The following is a 19,554-nucleotide window of genomic DNA, read 5'->3' as shown; positions in this document are numbered from 1 at the left end:
AATACTAATGTGCAGGTGGGTTGAATATTACTACTCTGAAAGCAAAGCTCAGCTGCAAATAAACCTGGAGGGTTTCCCCCATTAGGTGACCACAGCACTAGGCTGGGAGCTGCTCTGATATTCAGCAAGACAAGGAAAAACTAGAACAGATGTAGGTGTTGGGTGGCATGAAAAGAGTGGGACATGAGCTAGAGCAGTGACTCACAGGGTGGTCCCCAGACCAGCAGCATCAAAATTACCTGGAAACCATTAGGCATGCAAATTATCAGGTACCAGCCCAGACCTAGTGAATCTAAAACCCCAAAAGTGAGGCCTAGCAATCTGTGTTTGAACAAGCCCTCTGTGTCTGAGGACCACTGGGCCACAGCCGTGTTTCTCAAACGTCAGTTTCCCTAGGAGTCATCTGGGGAATCCTGTTAAATGCAGCTTCCGTCTGGGATGGGGTCAGAGATTCTGCATTTAACACAAGCTCCCAGGTGACAGCGATGCTGCTGGGTGGAAGACCACACTTTGAATAGCAAGAGGCTAGAGATCAAAAATGAAAGAAGCATGTAGCTCCCAGAAAAGTCTCTGGGCCAGGTGGTGGCAGTTATGACACAAAGTCTAGGCTAAGCTGAGAGTTGAGTGAATTAGATCTGACATCTTGGCGCAGCATAGGAGCAAGGGGTGTGAGCACTGGCATGGGCTGGTATCCTGAGCTGTAAGTAGCATAATTTATAAGCCTGGGAGCTGCATCTCAAGATGTGGGGGAGTCGACTCTATCCACTATAACCAACAGGACCAGCATATCATTGTTGACATGAGGATAGAAACTTTCTGCCGGGTGCTCTGTTATTTAAGCAATCATTCTGTTACGGTTAGAAAAGGACTTACTGCAAGACGGGTTGCTTCCTGGAAGAGGCAGTTTCTGGAGATACTACAAATTCTAGAAAAAGGTCGGGTTCTCTGAGGAGCCCATGGAATTTTTAATTACTCCTTTTGCTACTTAATGATATATCTAAAATCTAAATCTGAGTATGCTCTGCTCTGTTTAAGCCCTTCAGTGGCTCCTCGCTGCTATAGGAGGCTGTCCAATGTTCATTACCTCGCTCGTAGGCCCCTGGTGAGCTGGCCTTTACTACCTGTCCAGCCTCATTTCTCACCAGTCACCCTCCAGTCTCTACCCCATCTCCCAGTCAAGTCCAGCAACACTGAACTATTCTTGGATTCTCAAATGAGCTGGGCTTTCTTTAGCCTCTGGGTGACCCTTCGTCCACATTATTGCCCTGGCTGGAACATCTTTCCCACTTTGAAATCTTGTTGCCTCTTCGCTAACTCTCTGGGTCTCGCCCGCCGTGCCACCTCCTCAAGGAAGCGTTTGCTGACCCTCTCTTTGGGACTCTCTCTGCAGCGACTGATGTCTGCCTGTTCGCTTCTCTGAATCCCCCACTGAACTTCAACACATAAGTATGTTTCACCATTGCTGCAGCATCCACAGAGTCTATCAGTCACTAGATAGAGTCAAATCAATAAGTGAAGATTACAGTAGAATGTGATATCAGAGCTTTGTTAACAAAGATAAACTCATTATTTGCAAGGATTTTTTATCTGAACTTGGTTTAGAGCCCTAGAAACAACAATAACTTGTGTTAGAAGGAGAATCATTCAAATATGAGTGAAATCTAGGGTTATATTAAATAGCGATTTAGATTCCACTTCTGAAAATAAAAGACTAAGTGGTTTGGACCAGCTATCTCTCTAGAGCAACTAGGTATCTACACAAAATGTTGAAAACATTTGTTTAAAGACATCTGAGAGGCTCCCAAAGCAGGAAGAAATTGAGGGGCCACGAGCTAGGGGAAGACAGAAGCTCAGAGGGCAGGCCTGGCATTCGGGGCTGCGTTTTTGTCAATTTTATAATCAGCATCAGAGAAGCAAGAAAGCTGTGTGGCGCTTCTGACAAACTCATGGGGCTGTGGGAACAAAACTGGAGTTCAGGGCCCACCAAAGAGGAAGGGTCCTAATACATCCTTCAGGTGAGGGTTGAAACCCCAAAGGTTTATAACCTAGAAGTAAGGTTGAACCATAAATAGACCAACCCTCGAAAAACCTGAAGTCCAGTTTTGAATCATTTCTACCCTGATCTAGGATTGCTGATGCCCCTAGTCTAGCCACTTGACAAAAGCCAGCACAGTCCTTTCTGGAGAAGAGAGCATCGCCTACAGCTTCAAATTATATCTCCACTTTTTCAAATGCAATGTCCAGTTCTCAATAAAAAATAACGAGGCATGTGAGAAGATAAAACCATATGTGACCGATACCCAGGGAAACAAAAGATAACAGAAATAGACCCACATGGGAGCCATAAGCAGCTACGCTTAATTTGTTCAGAGAGTTAAACGGTAATTTACAACATGTTTTATTTCTTCATGTTTCATAAATTAATCGGGTTATCTTTTTACAGATAGCAGCAAGTTAACTCATGTTTTGCTATTTTAAATAGTTCTATTTTATAGAAAAAATTATACAAAGTGTGTTAAAACTATGAGTGTTACTAGGAGCTCTATCATTTTCCCCAAATCACCAACATCTAAAGAACTTGGTTTCACTCTCAAAAACAATACAAAGCCGCCACTCGAGGAAGACAGGCAGAGGGCAGACAGAAGCGGTCTTGGAAGCAAAAACCACAGCCTACATTGAAAGCTGCTGCTTGGCCTTTGCCACATGTACTGAACCTTCTTAGTTTCTTCAGTCAAGTTTTATTTCCATTGGCCTAGGTTACACTCTGATTCTTGTGTAAATTCTTGAAATTTTCCTGTACTTTTTGGGTTTTTTTTTTTTTTTTTTTTTTGCCAGTTTTGGTCCTCTGGGCACTGATCAAACCAAATTTACTTGGTCTTTGCATCTTGAAAGTATGTGCCTCTTTGTCTTTATAATTTAGACACTGATTTCAAATTTCAAGTTAGCCAGGTTTACACTTAACTGAAAGGGAACATTACTCAGCTATTGGTCTTACATTAACACAGGATCAATAATGCCTTTATAAACTTAGGAAATGGTCTTGTCAGACAGGAAAGGGGCAGAAGCAGTATCATCTTGGAAAACACTGCCATAAAATATACTGCACATTGTCTTCAAGGGTGTCTGATGGGTCATTAGTCATATATTATACTGTTAGGTAATGACACACATAGACAAGTTTAAAAACATATACAAACAAAAAATAATACAAAATAATATATGTTATTTTTTCCCTTCTCCACATTCCCAACTACCATGTTATGCATTTTTTCTGTGTATTATTAAAATGTTCTATTTTAATATGAATAGTTTTATAAATGATTTTGAAGTAAAGTCACTGGCTGTATCTACATGAAAACTAAGTAGTAAGGTAAGAAGTTTGTGGAAAAGCTACATTATGCAAACCATTCATATTTATTTGTGCTAGAAACAAACTCCTTTTTCTTGAGGCTCCATAATGGAAACATATTCTAATGCCCTGGTAAGTCAGGAATAACAAACATCTGGGTGAGCTGTATTTTGTGTCTTGTTTTGCTTTAGATTTAGCCATGTTTATCCAAGTGTCTTCCAGACACCACCGCCTGATGCCCCTCAGGTATCGAAAACTTAACTAATCCAAAAGAGGGCTCAGCTCTTCTCACTGTATGCTCTTCTCCACCCCATCTGCTCTTCAGGACATCTTCCCTACCCAAGTGCAAGGCGCCATGTGCACCCAGTCACGAAGCCCAGAAGCTGGAAGTCACTCTATTGAACAGAGCAGCAATAAGGCACACAGGCTCTGAAGTCAGACTGCTAGTGTTTAAATCCAGCCTCGGCCACTTGTTAGCTGTGTGACCTTGGGCAAGTTATTTAACCTCACTGAGATTTGGATCCTTCATCTGTAAAACTGCATGTAACACACTGGATTGTTATACAGAATAAATGAGATAAAAACAGTATCCACCCAACCACCAAGGTCCAATTGATTTGAAGTTCGATGGATTCTACTTCTCAGTATTTCTTTTGTCTGGGCTCTCCGCTACATTTCTGATGCCTAAAAAGTTACGTAGCATTACACACATACACAATGCCAGTGAAAGGCCAAGCATGACATATTCAGCCCACTCCTTGTAAGTACACAGGACACTGCAAACACACAGTATACTGCAAGTACACAGGACGTGTAAGCACACAGTACACGGCAAGTACACAATATCCTGACAGCACACAGTGCCCTGTAAGCATATAGTACACTACAAGCACACAGCACACTGCAAGCACACAGCACACTGCAAGCACACAGCACACTGCAAGTACACAGTACCCTGTAAGCACACAGCACACTGCAAGTACACAGTATCCTGAGAGCACACATACCCTGTAAGCACACAGTACCCTGGAAGCACATAGTACCCTGGAAGCACACAGTACCCTGGAAGCACACAGCACCCTGGAAGCACACAGCACTCTGGAAGCACCCAGTACACCGCCTTACTTAGTTTTCTAGGCAGACTTTCTTTTTGAAGTATATTGGTGAAAGTCTGAAATAAATCCTGACATTAATTTGGGATAGTATAATAGAGCTCAAGAAAAGTCTTTCTCTAAAAATTCAGAATTGTTATTACTATCTGCAATTATAACCTGTAATAATGAATATTATAACAAATATTTTATAAATTAGGAATATTCAGAATGCTAATCTAGCATTTTTGGAACTTACCACCATTATGAAATACACCTATGCTTGACAAAGCTTACATGTAATACAGACCGCATAAGCCAAGACAAATACACAGCAGTGCTTTCCAACTCCAAACTGAGAGTTCTAGACAGTTGTGACCATTACCTTTTTGTTTGCTTAATGCCACATGATCTGTCCTCTGCGATCTTTGATACTGTCTTACGTGTGGACGTAGCAACAGGCTCTTCAAATTCCAACTGAAAATCAAATGTCAGGGGTGTCACCAAAGTCTTTTTCTTTACTTGACTCTGAAGCCTGTTTTTCTGCAGCAAAGCCAAAGTACAACATTGAAAAAAATGAGTACTTTTCATATAGGAAAAATCCTGTGTAAAAAGGTCAAAATTAATCTCACTTTATTCACACACACACACACAGAATTTATGTGGCAGGCAATAATGGAAAAATCTCCCAGATTGACAACTGGGGGCCTTGTTAACAACCACCGCTGCATGACCTGAGCCACTCTCTTCCCATCTGTGAAATGAGGGCGCTGGACTAGACCATCATGGAGGCTCCCTCCGAATTCTAAAATTCAGTGTTTACAAATGACCCGTATATTCAGCCAAGACAATGCTGATGTGGAGAGTTGCTGGAGCCACAGCAGGCAGGTCTCTGCAACCTGCTCCTTTTCCTGTAGACACACACGTGGCGAAGCAACCAACCTTCCTCCGGGCACACGAGCCAGGAACAGAGCTAAGAAAGCAATTGGAAGAGGACTTTGTGCAAATATTTATACAGATGGACTGAAGAAGAAAAAGGATATAGCTGAAAAGTGCATTCAGGAGCCTAAAGAATTCTCTCAGAGCGCAGCACAGAGGGATAAAGAGATGAGAAGTTGGAAAGCAAGTCAAAGGATGTGGGGGGGCCGGCCCGGTGGCACAGCGGTTAAGTTCACACGTTCTGCTTCTCGGTGGCCTGGGGTTCACCGGTTCAGATCCCGGGTGGAGACATGCCACAGCTTCACAAAAGCCATGCTGTGATAGGCATCCCATGTATAAAGCAGAGGAAGATGGGCATGGGTGTTAGCTCAGGGCCAGTCTTCCTCAGCAAAAAGAGGAGGATTGGCAGTAGTTAGCTCAGGGCTAATCTTCCTCACAAAAAAAAAAAAAAAAAAAAGGATGTGGAAACGGCTGCATCTGCCAATGTGTGCAACGGGGATTGCCCTCCTGCTGTAAACAACTAGAAAATCTGAGAAAATACGTACAAACAACTGCAATCAGGCATTAGGAAACAGGCAGAGCAGGACTGTGATCCCTGAGGGAAGGAAAACAAACGAGGCAAACCCTACAATAGCCCCACTTATTTCCTGGAGGCAGTTTCCTGGCTGAGGCTGAGGAGGGTGAACTCAAACCAAACCTGTGACCTTGACCTTGCTGAGTTAAGAGACACAGATTGCACCAGGAATCACGCTCTTGGGCGTTTTCCCCAGAGAAATGAAAACTTATGTTCATACAAAAACCTGTACACATTCATAGCAGCTTTACTTTTTATTTTTATTTATTTTGCTGAGGAAGATTGGCCCTGAGCTAACATCTTTGTCAGTCTTCCTCTATTTTCTATTATGTGAGATGCTGCCTCAGCATGGCTTAATGAGTGGTGTGTAGGTCCACACCCGGGATCTGAACTTGTGAACCCCAGGCTGCCAAAGTGGAGCACATGAACTTAACCACTACACCACAGGGCCAGTCCTCATAGCAACTTTATTTCATCTTGTTTTTTTTAGCAGCTTTATTGTTAAAAGCAAAATACTGAGAACCCAAATGTCCTTCAATGGGTGAGTGGTTGACACTGCACATCCAAATAATGGAATATCGCTCGGCAATAAAATTTGTACGTTATTTATCATAAAAAAGCTATTGATTCACACAAAAACCTAGACGGACCTTAAGGGCATTATGCTTAGTGAAAAAGTCAATGTCAAAATTTGACATATTGAATGATTCCATTTATATAACATTCTCAAAGTTACAAAATTATAAAGATGGAGAAAGATAAGCCACCTCCAGGGACAGAGACGGAACCGGGGTGGGGTGTGGACACAGGCGCAAAGAAGTAACACGGGGGAGTTTTTTGATGGTGAGGCACACACGCTGTATCTTTGTTGTGGTGGTTACAGAAATCCGTAATGGGATAAAATTGCATAAAACTACACACAAATGAATAAAGGTTACAAAATGGTGACAGCTGAACAAAGCCTGTCGTCTAGTTAACAGTAATATGCCAGCGTCGGTATTGTTATGACTCATGCTGGTTTTAAGATTGTATTAGAACTACATTAAGATGTCACCACCAGGGGCAACGGGGTGGAAGGTAATGGGACTATTTGTACTGTTTCTGCAACTTCCTGTGGGTCTATGATTATTGCAAAATGAACAGCTTAAGAAAATAAAAAGGCAATTACCAAAGTGATTTATATATTGTTATCTCATTTTGGTCAATAAAAAAGAAAGACAATCGGGGCCGGCCCGGTGGCGCAGCGGTTAAGTTCGCACGTTCTGCTTCTCGGCGGCCCGGGGTTCGCTGGTTCGGATCCCGGGTGCGGACATGGCACTGCTTGGCAGCCATGCTGTGGTAGGCGTCCCACGTATAAACTAGAGGAAGATGGGCACGGATGTTAGCTCAGGGCCAGTCTTCCTCAGCAAAAAGAGGAGGACTGGCAGTAGTTAGCTGAGGGCTAATCTTCCTCCGAACAAAAAAAAAAAAAAAAAAAGAAAGACAATCCACCTTCATAAACGTATGTGTATTATGTACATGTACGTGTATATTTATATTATGAATACTTATATGTAAAGATAAGTGTATGTATACACACACATTACACATTTGTATATCTTTGTAAGAGCGCAAAAGAAGATGTGGACGGATAAACCCCAGCTGCTAAAGCTTGTTCGCCTCAGAGGAAAGGGTTGCAGAGAAGAGGCCAGAGACCATTTTTCTTTACGTAATTTTCCTTGTGTATAATTTTCTTTATACATATCTATATGTTGCTTAACTTATTTCCAAAAATGTGTTTCGATTTTATAATTTAAAAAATAAGGAAATGTTTAAAGAATGATTATACTTTTAAAAGAATTTCCAGAGACGAACTCTGCATAGGAACACGAAACGAGATAAGGCACAGACATGCTTTGTACAAAGGAAGCTCTTACTGAAGGCAAGAATTAGTAATCATAACTTAAAATATATAAGAAAGGAGTTTCATGGCAAATTAAATAGATTTATCTCTGATTATATTTTCTGAATTATGTTATTTTCATTTTAAACAAAAAATCTAAAGGAAAAGAACTTTGGGATATCTAAGTCTAACATGGTTGCCTTCCTAAGTTACTCCTGGTTTGCTATGTCAAAATTTTGATAGCTATAATAGAATGAATTTATTTCACTTTCCAATATTCCTCTACTTTATTTTCTGAATGAAAGGAGATAATTATGGAAAAAAAAGAAAATCAAATCATTATTCACACATCAACGTTTTCATTTTCAGATTCACAAATACATTCATTCACTTAAGAGTTCCTCTCCGTGGGGTCTTCCTAATTTCTCAGACTCCCTGCTCTTTATCCACGCCTCACTTATCCACATTGTTATATTATTTTGCAAGTCTGTGTAACCAAATTAAATTGCTCATATGTGCTAAAAACTTGCTTTTTGAGAATTATGTTCTTTGCTAATATTTTACATTGAATTTTATAAGAGTTTCACCTTTTTTACTTTAATGTCTATGAACTATTTCTAATTTGGTAACTACACAAAATATTTTCTTCATTTTAATAAACAAACCAAATAACTTTTTATGTGTGTAACATATTAGTAAGAACCACAGGAGTAGTCACATTTACTGTCTGACTGCCTAAGATTGTTTAATCTCAAGCAGTTTAGCTACACCATGACCGAACATGGCAGCTATCTAGAAGTTACCTTAATTAAGGTACCTTAATTAATGTTATTTAATTAATTATAGTATCCACTTACATAGACAATCTTTCAACTAATTATTTGTTTTTTACAAATTAGTTTGTGTCTTCATATTAATGCATCATTAGCTAAAAAGTAAAAGTAATCATTCACACTTGGAACAGTAACCTTTTAATGATTAAGTTGAGTTTTACCTTTTATCTTACAAACCTTTGCTCTACGGGCCAGGAGTATCTTTGCTTGCTCATCCAGAACATCCAATTTCTCTAAGATTTTTCCTGCCATTGTCAGTCAGTAAATTCCTATTTAAAAAGGAGAAAAAAGAAGAAATCTCTAAAGCAATTTAAATTTAAACATATGATTGATTATTTAGGTGTAAGTTAAAAGACCCATCTTTACATTACTGTTTTGGGTAACAAAATAGAACTATATAGATCATGGAATCAATCACAGACCTGTAGAGGCACCCACGTTTTGGATAGAAGGTCACATGATCAGAATTCCCACATGTGAGTTGGAGAAAGTCCAAGATTACCGTATGAGAAACATGTGACTCAGAACTGAAACAAGGGCGTGTGGCTTGATTTACATCTATTTTCTTTTTGTCATGATATAATTTTAATGAAAGTAAATGCAAAGAGCTCACATTTATACAACTAATTGCATTCCATTTGAGTTGGTCAATGATGGAAGCCTGTTCATACAGCACTTAGAAGGCAGGAGCGGCAGCCAGGCTGGTTAGGTGCTACTGCCGTAACGGTTCACATTTGCTCATTCATTAACATGGTGAAAATTTCATCTGGGGTCAAGTGATCCATATTAGGCTTGGGGGCCTGAATGTTAGACATCAGGACCTGGTCTAATTTATCTCCCTTTTCAGAGGAGAAAATTAAAAGCCACAAAGTGCCTTACAGTGCAAACAAATAGCTAGGGGGAGAATGGAGGCAAGGGTCAGGAATATTAACCCAAAACTCCCTCTATTTTATTTATTTTTAAAATTTGAGTAGATGATTACGCATTCAACATATTTTTGTTCAGTGAATTGAATGGGCTCCAGTGGCATTTAAGTGTAAAAGTTAATACAATTCACAGCAAGTACTGAATTCATCAATATTTCTAATGAACATCAATGTCAACACTAAAGTTCTTTCTAACTCAAAAAAATCCATGCTGGGGCAGGCCCGGTGGTGTAGTGGTTAAGTTTTTGCACTCTGTTCGGCAGCCCAGGGTTCAGATCCTGGATGTGGACCTACACACTGCTCATCAAGCCATGCTGTTGGTGGTGTCCCACATACAAAACAGAGGAAGATTGGCACAGATAGCTCAGTGACAATCTGCCTCAAAGGGCCAATCTTCCTCACCAAAAAAACCCAAAACAAAACAAAAAAAAGTATGCTATTTCTCCCAGATTGTATATTATTCAATCAACATCACACAGAGATAATAATGCTTGAAAAGACAAGGATTAAGGATCCTATGCCAAAAGCTCACTTTATTTTGTACTTGGTTTCTTTTAGCTCTCTTTTCTGCTCTCTCTTTCACCGTGTGTTGCCCTAGGTGTGAATTCCTGGTGTTCTGATGGGTTTTTCCATCCCAGCACGCCTTCCACCATTCTGCTACATGAAGATGCTCCCCTTCCATCCCCGGAAGCAGTCCAGTGTGACCAAGGCTTTTCTGGACCGTGGGGCTGCAAGCAGACAGCCCACCTTGTTACAAACCACATAACCTTAGGTTGCAGGGCAAGGCTGCGGGCACAGTGAATGCCTCAGCCTCTCTGGGCCTACAGGACAGGAGGGCACAGACTTTGGAAGAGAATGTAGATTCTGTGAACACTATATATTGTCTTTCCAGACCCAGGAACCAGCCCTCTCACACATCGCAAGAACACCTAAGGAATTTTAGTTTCTGTGTGCCCCTTAAACATGATATGAGTTCAAGCAGGGGGAGAAGACTCCCATAATTCTCACCAACATCTTTCACTGGGGACAAGGATTTCTACTTCTCAATGAGGGAAAGAAGGGTAAATAACTGGAAGAAGCAGCATATAGAAGCGAATGTTTCCCAGTTTGGGGAAGGTATAAATGACAGAGGGACAACTGAGACGTGCTGCTGACCTGTGAGAGGGAAGAGAAGGCAGATCTTTTAAAAGAGGAAGACACTCTATACCTCTCACTTTTAGAGTCATCTTCAGCACCACATCAGACATTTTAAGATGCACACATCAGCCCATTTTTTAGACACACACAGCTGTAATTTAAGAGAACGTTTACGGTTTCGATTTAAAATTATTTTGCTATGTGTAAATTATTTAGCTATGATATGACTTCTGGCAAGCTGCTGTGCATATCATGAGTTTTTCTGAAGTGAGGAAAGTTAGCCAACCAAGTATTTTCAAGGGTGAACGACAATTGTACGAATACTAGATTTGACAGTTAACGAAATTGACAGAATGTTATTAGTTTTAGTTTTCAGTTTTATTTTCAGATTTTGGAGACAACACCTTTTCTTTTCTTTTTTTTCCCCAGTTTGCAAATGTTTTCCTAGGTCCTTGGCAATGTGCAGTGGTTCCTATGGATGAATGGCCCTGGGAGAAAGTGGAGGTGAGGAAATGCCACAAACCAACTTGCTTGCTTTCATCATGATACCAAGGGCATCAAGGGCCTCGCCTGTGCCTCTTCACATCAACACTGCGAGCAAAGGAACGCCAGGTCTAATATGATGGTGTATCCCAAATGTTTTGCATGCACTAAAAACCAATCTTTTAATGCAAAATGTATCAAGACTGCATTAAATGTTCCTCAATTAGACCTCCTGTGTTTCAGTCCTTTCTTGATTCAGCCTTTAATTTTAATGTCTACTTTGAACCAGCATATTGGTTCCATACTTCTACATCCTGTTTCTGTTTCTTTGGGCATATATTCTGCTTCATTATTCTATTTCTGTGAGCATGCATCATCATTTGATGATGAATGTTTATTTGTTCATTTGGCCACTGGCTACCTGCAAGTATTGCATGAAAGACATTGTGCTCAGCATCCTATCAAATTTACTGAAGCAGTTGACACCTGGCAGACATTGTTCTTTGTGACACGCATCTTCCTAGGCAAAGTAGATGGCCTCTCCCATTCACTAAAAACATGGAGACCATCAAGTAAGAACTTGTCCAACTTCTACCTCTCATACGACTGTCTTATTTGCATCCTTTCCCACCTCACCTGTGTTTTGACGTTAATGGAAGTGTTGCCTCTCCCATCCAAAGTCAATCCCTCCCAGTGTACTCTAGGCCCTACTGCCTCTGACCTCTTTGGAGCCACTTCCATCGGTTATCCTTTCTCTCCTGTATCTCTCAACTCTTCACTGGTTTATTTTCCCCAGCGTTCTCAAATCTCTTCTATTTTTAAAAAAGAAAAACTTCTTCCCATGACCCTACTAGCCATTATTCTCTCTCATCTTCTCTTTCTTGCCAAATTTCTTAAAACTGTAGTCTACACTTCAGGCTTCCAATTCCTCACATCCCTTTTCCCTCTTAATCTACCATCATTCGGCTTCTTTCTAAACTACTCCACTAACTCTGCTCACACAGGTCACCAGGGTCACCATTTTATAAATTAGTCGACACTCTTCTGCTCTTATTCACCCTATTTAAATGTTTACAACTTTTGCTAATGTTGACCACTCCTTTCTGTGAATCAACTCTCTCTTGGTTTCTACGACAACAGTAACATCTTCTCACCTTCTCTGAAGATTCCTTGTCAGTGTCTTCAACTTACTCTTCTCCCTCAGGTCAATTCCTAAATAGTAGTCTCCCTAAGTGCTCGGCCATCTTTTTCCTCATTCTGTGTGTTCTTCCAGGATGACCTCCAAAACCCATGGCTTCATCTACCACCATCCATTTACAAACAAAATCTCTCTTCTGGGTTCTGAACCTACATATTTAGTTCAATCCCGATTTCCCACAGGGAGCCCAAATGTAGGTCTAAAAGCAAACTCATCCTTCCTCTCTCAGCCAAAAGTCTCTTCCAACCTTTATTACCATGTTAATTATCTCTTAGGCATACAGCCCACAAACTTAGGAATCATAATGGTTTTCAACCATAGTTACACTGCAGAATGAACTCAAAAACTTCCAAGAAATACAGAGTCCTGGGGCCAGCCTGGTGGCACAGTGGTTAAGTTTGCACGTTCTGCTTTGGCAGCCCGGGGTTCACCAGTTCGGATCCCAGATGCAGACCTATGCACTGCTTGTCAAGCTGATGAGGATTTTTAGGCTGCTTAATTTTAAAATGGTTTATGATGAGGATTTTTAGGCTGGTTACTTTTAAAACTGTAGATGAGAAGCAGGCTCCGAGGACTGGAATTTTGCTTGCTCTTTTGAGACATTTGCGTTTGTGAAGGAACGGGGGATGACCTTGTAGGGACCTGAAATTGGCCACCCCAGGATATGTCTCTTTGGCATCAGGATTGTTTTGGGCTGATTGCTTTCGATAAACTGGGACAGGGAAGGAGGCTCTGGGGAATGGAACTTGCCCTTGTTGGGACATATTTACATTTGTAAGGTAAATCTCTATCTGTAAAAGGTGCCTCCCTCTCTGTACCAGGAAGAAGAGGAGAGATGACCTTGTCCCTAGAAGCTCTTAATGGGGAAGGCAAGAACTTAAGTTGGTTGCTGTCTGGCAATCTCATGTAACTGGTTTAGGGTGGTGGCGTCTAACCTTTCTAACCTTTACTTAATCCGATTTGATTCTTGTCTAAAATCATGGGATCACCCAATGACTAGACCCCACCTGCACTGATACCATTTTAACTTTTTTTTCATGTTCTTTCCTTTGTCTTGTAAGGAGATGAATCATATACCTATGCCTTAAATTTAGCACTAACCCTCAACTGGGGGCAGCAAAAGCTCTGACTGCCCATGGGTCCTGTCCCCATGCTACACTAGTCTCTAAATAAAAGAGCACTACTGCCAGATCTTAAGAGTCTAAGAAATCTTTCTTTCGACTCCTCGGCTCACCGACCCTGCATCAAAGCCATGCTGTGGCAGGCATCCCACATATAAAGTAGAGGAAGATGGGCACAGATGTTAGCTCAGGGCCAGTCTTCCTCAGCAATAAAAGGAGGATTAGCAGCAGATATTAACTCAGGGCTAATCTTCCTCAAAAGAAAGGAAGAAAGAAAGAAAGAAATACAGATTTGCACTTGCCACCCTAGATCCATTAAGGCAGGATTTATGGAGTGAAGACCAGGGTCTATTTTTTAAAGCCATTCTGATGCAGCTCTTCCCCAACCAGGATTTAGACACCACTCTCCAGGAAAACTCCAGCCTACCCTTCCCTACATATACAGAATCCCTTTCTCTTGTATATGCCACACCCTACACATCTTTTCAGTTTTTCTCCTGCTATCCAATCCAAGAGTTTAGGATTCCATAACTTGTTGCCTGGATTTTTGCAATAGTTTCACAATACGTCTATGCATTTGATCCATTCTATCCTCTATTTTACCCATTCTACCTTCACCAGCGTCCGAATTATTTTTTCAAGAAAAATGCAATCGCCTGCCTGCTGGATTAAAGCCTCAGCGCCTCCCTACAGCTTTCAGGACAAAGGTCAAGCTACTTGGCTTCTCCCGCGGGGCTCGTGGCTTGGCCTCTGACGGAGGGAGTCATTTCCCTCACCTGCCTCCTCCTCCTGTCGGCATGACATCCCAATCCTGATGAACAACTTGCAGTGCCTCAAATGTGTTGTATTTTCCTTTACTTGTTGCTTTGCCTTTGCTGTTCCCTCTGCATACAATGCTGTTCTTCCATTCGCTGTATTTCTAAGTCCTATTCATCCTTCAAGACCCAACACAATCTCACAGCTAGAAGGACATGCAACTAAGATATACAACTGTGTACGGGGGGGTTGGGGAGATAAAGCAGAAAACAAAAAGGACCCAACACAAATGCCACCTCTGCCGGGAAGCTCTCCCTGATGCACTGTGACTTGCTGTCCGTGTCCACGCTCACACGATTGCCTCTGTAGGCTGCTCTCCTAGTACCTCTCACCCTCTCTCCAAGCATGCGATGTACTCATTTGATTCCCCCTCTAGACTGTGTGTTTCTTGAAGGCAGGAATCGTGTCTAATTTCTCTTTGCATCCCTAACACCTAACAACCTGAATGAATGAATTAACCATCAGCCAAAGAGGAAACGGATGACTGTAAACGCTGTGCCTGTTTTTACCCTGCATTTACATTTAGGAGTATGCACACATCTTTGGCAGAGTCCTGTGGAGGTTCTTCCAAACCAAGCCATAGTGTTAAGAACATTGCTTTCTCTCCCACCGTCAAACTCAGAAAGGTAGTATAGTGCACAGGTTAAGAACATGGACTCTGAGTCAGACTGCCTGGGTTTGACTCCTTGGCTCTGCTGATTACCAGCTGTGTGACTGTAGGCTAATTGCTTAACCGCTCTGTGTTGCCCCATCTGCAACATAGGAATAACAAAAGTGCCTACTTCGTGGAGACGTTAAGAGCTTTAAATGAGTGAATGTAAGCGACATATAAGTGTTTGGTAAGTAAAAGAAGTAAATATAAGTAATGATACACTTACCAATTAGAGATAAGATGCGTAGGATTACCTATAAATGCTGCAAAATGCATGTTCTCCATCTGCATATCATTTCAGTTTTTTCTGCCGTACTCGCCACCTTTTGATTGCCAATGGGCTCCGTATGTCTGCGGGCCTGCTTGCTGTCTTCACGGTATATTTCTTCAATTACACCCACGCTAAATCTCGGGAAGTTGGGAAACAACGAGAAGTTATTCAGCAGTTCAGTGTCTTCTGTACCATGTCATCTGATCGTCTGTTTCCTTTCCTTCTCTAGTTTTCTCATAGTTTTACTTCTCCATTTTCTATTAAATTCTTATTCTGAGTCCAGTGAACAGAAACTAAAACTCAATGTCCTATAAAGCACAAACATAGGCCTTGAATATATGGTGACTATTTACGGAGACAACCCTGATAAGCATTACCATGTCCCCACGCTGGAGACTCATCAAAGAAACAAAATTCATTCGTGCTCAAGTAAATAGATTTATGCATACCGCTTTCAACTGACGTTCACTGGGGGTGGGAGAGATGCTGTCACTTCTTAAATACAGACGGATATGTCTGAAGCGTTCTTATACGTACTTACAGGTGGGGGGAAATGCTCTCCTCTGGAATGTAGGGTTCTTATGTGGTCACAGAAACCCATAGAATCTTGGGGTTAGAAGGGCTCAATAGCCAATCGCATAATTCCATCCACAGTGAGGCAGCATAGACCCCGACCAGATGAGCCCTCTCTGACCCCTGACTCCAGTTCCTTTGCCACTGGCTTCCTTCACACCTTCAACTTTCCGCTTTCCCTCCCCTGGGTTGCTGCGCTGTACTCTTCCGAATGTGCCTGCCCTTTTCCTTCCTCTCTTCCTTCAAACATCCATCCTTCAGAACGCCATCAGAGCTGTTCCTCAAACAGGACACTGATCAGCTCCGGCTCCAGCCCAGAGCCCTCGGTTTTCTCCCGATTACCTCCAGAATAACAAGGAAACTCTTCAGATCACATACAAGATTGTTCAAGAAAAGACAGTCCAAGATCTGGCTCCGTCCACCTTTCCAGCTAATTTCCCACCATGTCCCATTTGGTCCTGCCATACTCTACTACCCCCGCTCCCTGGACGCGTCCTGCCCTTTTCCCAAGCACGTCCTTCACTCGCGCTTTTCCTTCCACTTGGAATGTCCTGTCCGCCTGTATTCCGGCCAAGATCCCACCCTTTACCAAATCCTAGAGTGAAGGCTACCTCTTCTGTGAGACTTTCCTGGACATCCTCCCATGCCTTGTCCCAGGGACCATCTCTTTCTCTTGTGTGCTCCTATTGTCTTTGTCCTTCGTTACAGAACTCAGCACACTGTGCTACAGAGATTCACTCTTTGGCAGATCTCTTCCCCACCATTTTGAAAGCTTGTTTAAAGCGAGAATTAATTTACCCACCTCAGCATTCCAGCACCAGGCAAAGATTTGACACCTACATGGGGTCTGAAAATTACAGTTTAATCCAGAGATGTCTCCAATTACGGATAAACCATAATCCCAGTTTATCTGTAATGGTATTAATTCATGATGACTTACTGGGGGATGAAATATGAAGTTGAATGAATTATGATAAAATGTGGTTCTTGCCAAATCTAAACTCACTAAAATTATTTTCAAAGGAAACTTGGATTCATGTTCTTAATTCCTGGGTCAGTAATGACAGTTTTTGGAAAAAGAACACAATGAAATAGAGAAGTTGGCAACCAGGGCGAAATAAAATTTCCCAGTCACCCTCACCACAAATCATCCCCAGGCCTCATGGCACGGCCTTGGCTGCATCCAAGAACAATTTCAAGGTTGCAGGGCCAATATTACAAGCACATCAGAGGCTGAGTCACTACCAAGATAAAAATATCGAACTAAAAAGTCACTTTTAAGAGCACTACTTCATTTGAACAGTTAGCACCTTTGGGACTGAAAAAAAACCCAAAAACAAACAAACCCCCCAATGCTGCCAATATAGTAGGCTCTGCTGAGAAGGCTCCTCAGCAAGTTCCAAACGTCTCCCACTAAAGGAAGACCTCAGAAAACTAAGAGAGCTTCTAAATTCACAAACTAAAGAGCAGACCGAGCAATTGTCTAGAACACAGAGGCTTAAACTAAAATTTACTTCCATGATCTGGGCCTTACCCCAAATGTGACCGGTGTCATGTAAGAAGAGGTTAGAACACAGCACACACAGACGCAAGACCCTGTGAGGACACAGCGAGAAGTCGGCCATCTGAAGCCAAGGAGAGAGGCCCAAGAAGGACCCGGTCCTGCACACACCTTGATCTTGAACCTCTACCCTGCAGAACTGTGAGAAATGCATTCCTGTTGTTGTAGCCACCCTGTCTGGGGTCTTTTGTTACGGCCGCCCTGGCCAACTAAGGCAGCCCACAAATCCTGAGACCTAATTTGAAAACTCATTATTTGAAGATTTAATTATGAGACCTGGCCCACGTGCTTCGATCCACAGCATGTATTTTCTTGCCCCCTTTTGGTTATAAGGGAGACGGAGAGAAAATTTACTTTGCATTTTGAAACTCTACTAAAATTTGCCCGTCACCAACTTGCAGTTGGATGGTAAGCTTCTAAGGAAAAATATTAAACATCTTTCAAAAGTACAATGTATATGGTCTGGGGAGTATGCAGGTGAGCAACCAATCAGATAACGATCAAAAGAATCCATTGGCAAACTGGAAATGGCACCACAATTATTGCAGGGGTGATTAACTCCCACCGGCTTATTCCAGCTCCCTTCTGTCTCTGACAAATTTGAAAAGCACCAGTTATGCAGCTTGGAGCCGACTCACACCTGGTGCCCCCACCCCAGGTCACCTTCCCAGGGGCGCCCCCACCCCAGGACCTCTCGGGCGCGCGGGGGAGCCTGGAAACCAGGGAGACCAACTCAAACACTCTGTGCCTGCTGTCCTTTAAGGGAAGCCAAAGTTGGGGGCGAAAGTGAGGAAGCGAGTTAATGTTAATTATAGAAGAGGTAAAGGCTTCTGAACGAACCTGGAAGAGCCGCTGAGCCCGCCCCCCACCTGCGTCCCGCCCTCACCTGAGCCGCCGCGGCCGAGCCTCCAGCAGCGCAGCTGCACACCGGGCGCGTCTCACCTGGTGCCCGTCTCTGTCCCCAGCCGATCCCGCTGGAGGAGGGTCCACCGACCTGGGGACGCAAAGGGCCTAAGAGTGGATAAAACGATGTTTCCTAGCTCGTCTTCCGTCTCCACACAAATTTTAATCTCCAGCCTGCCAAAGCCGCTGCCTCTTCCAACCACAGCCACTTTTTTCTTTTCTCTTCTGGCTCTGGGGGTTAATTGTTCCCCTCTTAGCCCCGTGACAACGCGTCCTGTGTCCATGGAAACAGTGTCCCGAGTTTTCCAGCTTGAAAAGGTCTTGAGAGAGCAGTTCTGTCTCCTTGGAGGGGTTTCACTCACTTAATTTGTCACTAAAAGTCAAAGCGACTCACCAAATACTTATGGATATAAAAACTATTGTGCTGAAAGAGTGGAAGGAGAGGCTAAGAAAAGGAGACCGAGTGAAAAGAATAGACTCATCACCTAAAAATGACTGACTTGGAAACATTCTTGACTTGATCAAGAATGGTGGGGCATTTCTGCAACACTGATTAATTTTTAGTCAAGAGTTACGTTGGTAAGCATTTCAGGAATGTGCCTTCTCTGATACAAATCAAAATAGAAATAAAAGCTTTAAAAAACAGCATTAATCATCACAACACAAATCCATGCTAGTGGCAACGGCAGAAACTTTACCAAAAAGTGGTTGTATGTAGCTATGTAGTAATCAAAATCCAGCTAGAAATGGTTATTCATAGGCAATGCATGAAAACATTGGAATCAATTTATTTCACATATTTAAAAGTAAGAAATACAATAATAAAAGTGTAAGGTAGTTTAATTCTATCACATTTTAAAAATCCTATCTATTCAAGTACAATGATTTGAATGGAATTGGTAACTAGACTCTAGCTGATGGTGGTGATTTGCTAAGATTATTATAATGCTTCACCTCATAAGTTTGCACAATGATGAAATGAGCTCCTTAAATAAAGGAGAATTGAGTTCAGAAATATCAGCCACTCACAGTTTTAGTCAATAAAATTTATAAAGCATGAATCATATAAAATTCTTATAATATTATCATTATCTCAGTTACTATTCATGGAACATACACTAGGTGCCAGGTACTAGACTAGAAATTTTCAATGACATCTCTCATTTTATCCTTCACCTTTCATTAAACCTTAATCTTTAATTACTATCCATAGGAAAGATATCATCTTCAACTTTAGAAATTATC

At 41.9% G+C, this 19,554-nt stretch overlaps 1 protein-coding gene across 1 annotated transcript in view; it reads right to left on the bottom strand.

Moving 5' to 3' along the window:
• C5H1orf141 (chromosome 5 C1orf141 homolog) overlaps window positions 1–18,803 on the bottom strand; it is a 53,581-nt gene extending 34,778 nt beyond the window's left edge. The window contains 4 exon segments of the mRNA XM_070267500.1: window positions 4,826–4,983; window positions 8,846–8,937; window positions 15,228–15,403; window positions 18,349–18,803. Of these exon segments, the coding sequence (XP_070123601.1) occupies window positions 4,826–4,983; window positions 8,846–8,920 (233 nt within the window). The 5' untranslated portion in view covers window positions 8,921–8,937; window positions 15,228–15,403; window positions 18,349–18,803.
• Between the last annotated feature and the right edge of the window lie 751 nt (window positions 18,804–19,554).

Source organism: Equus caballus, chromosome 5 (assembly GCF_041296265.1).
Source record: "Equus caballus isolate H_3958 breed thoroughbred chromosome 5, TB-T2T, whole genome shotgun sequence".
In the NCBI taxonomy this organism is placed as follows: Eukaryota; Metazoa; Chordata; class Mammalia; order Perissodactyla; family Equidae; genus Equus; species Equus caballus.
The sequence above is the reverse complement of the archived record's forward strand: the minus strand, read 5'-3'. Positions and strand labels throughout refer to the sequence as shown.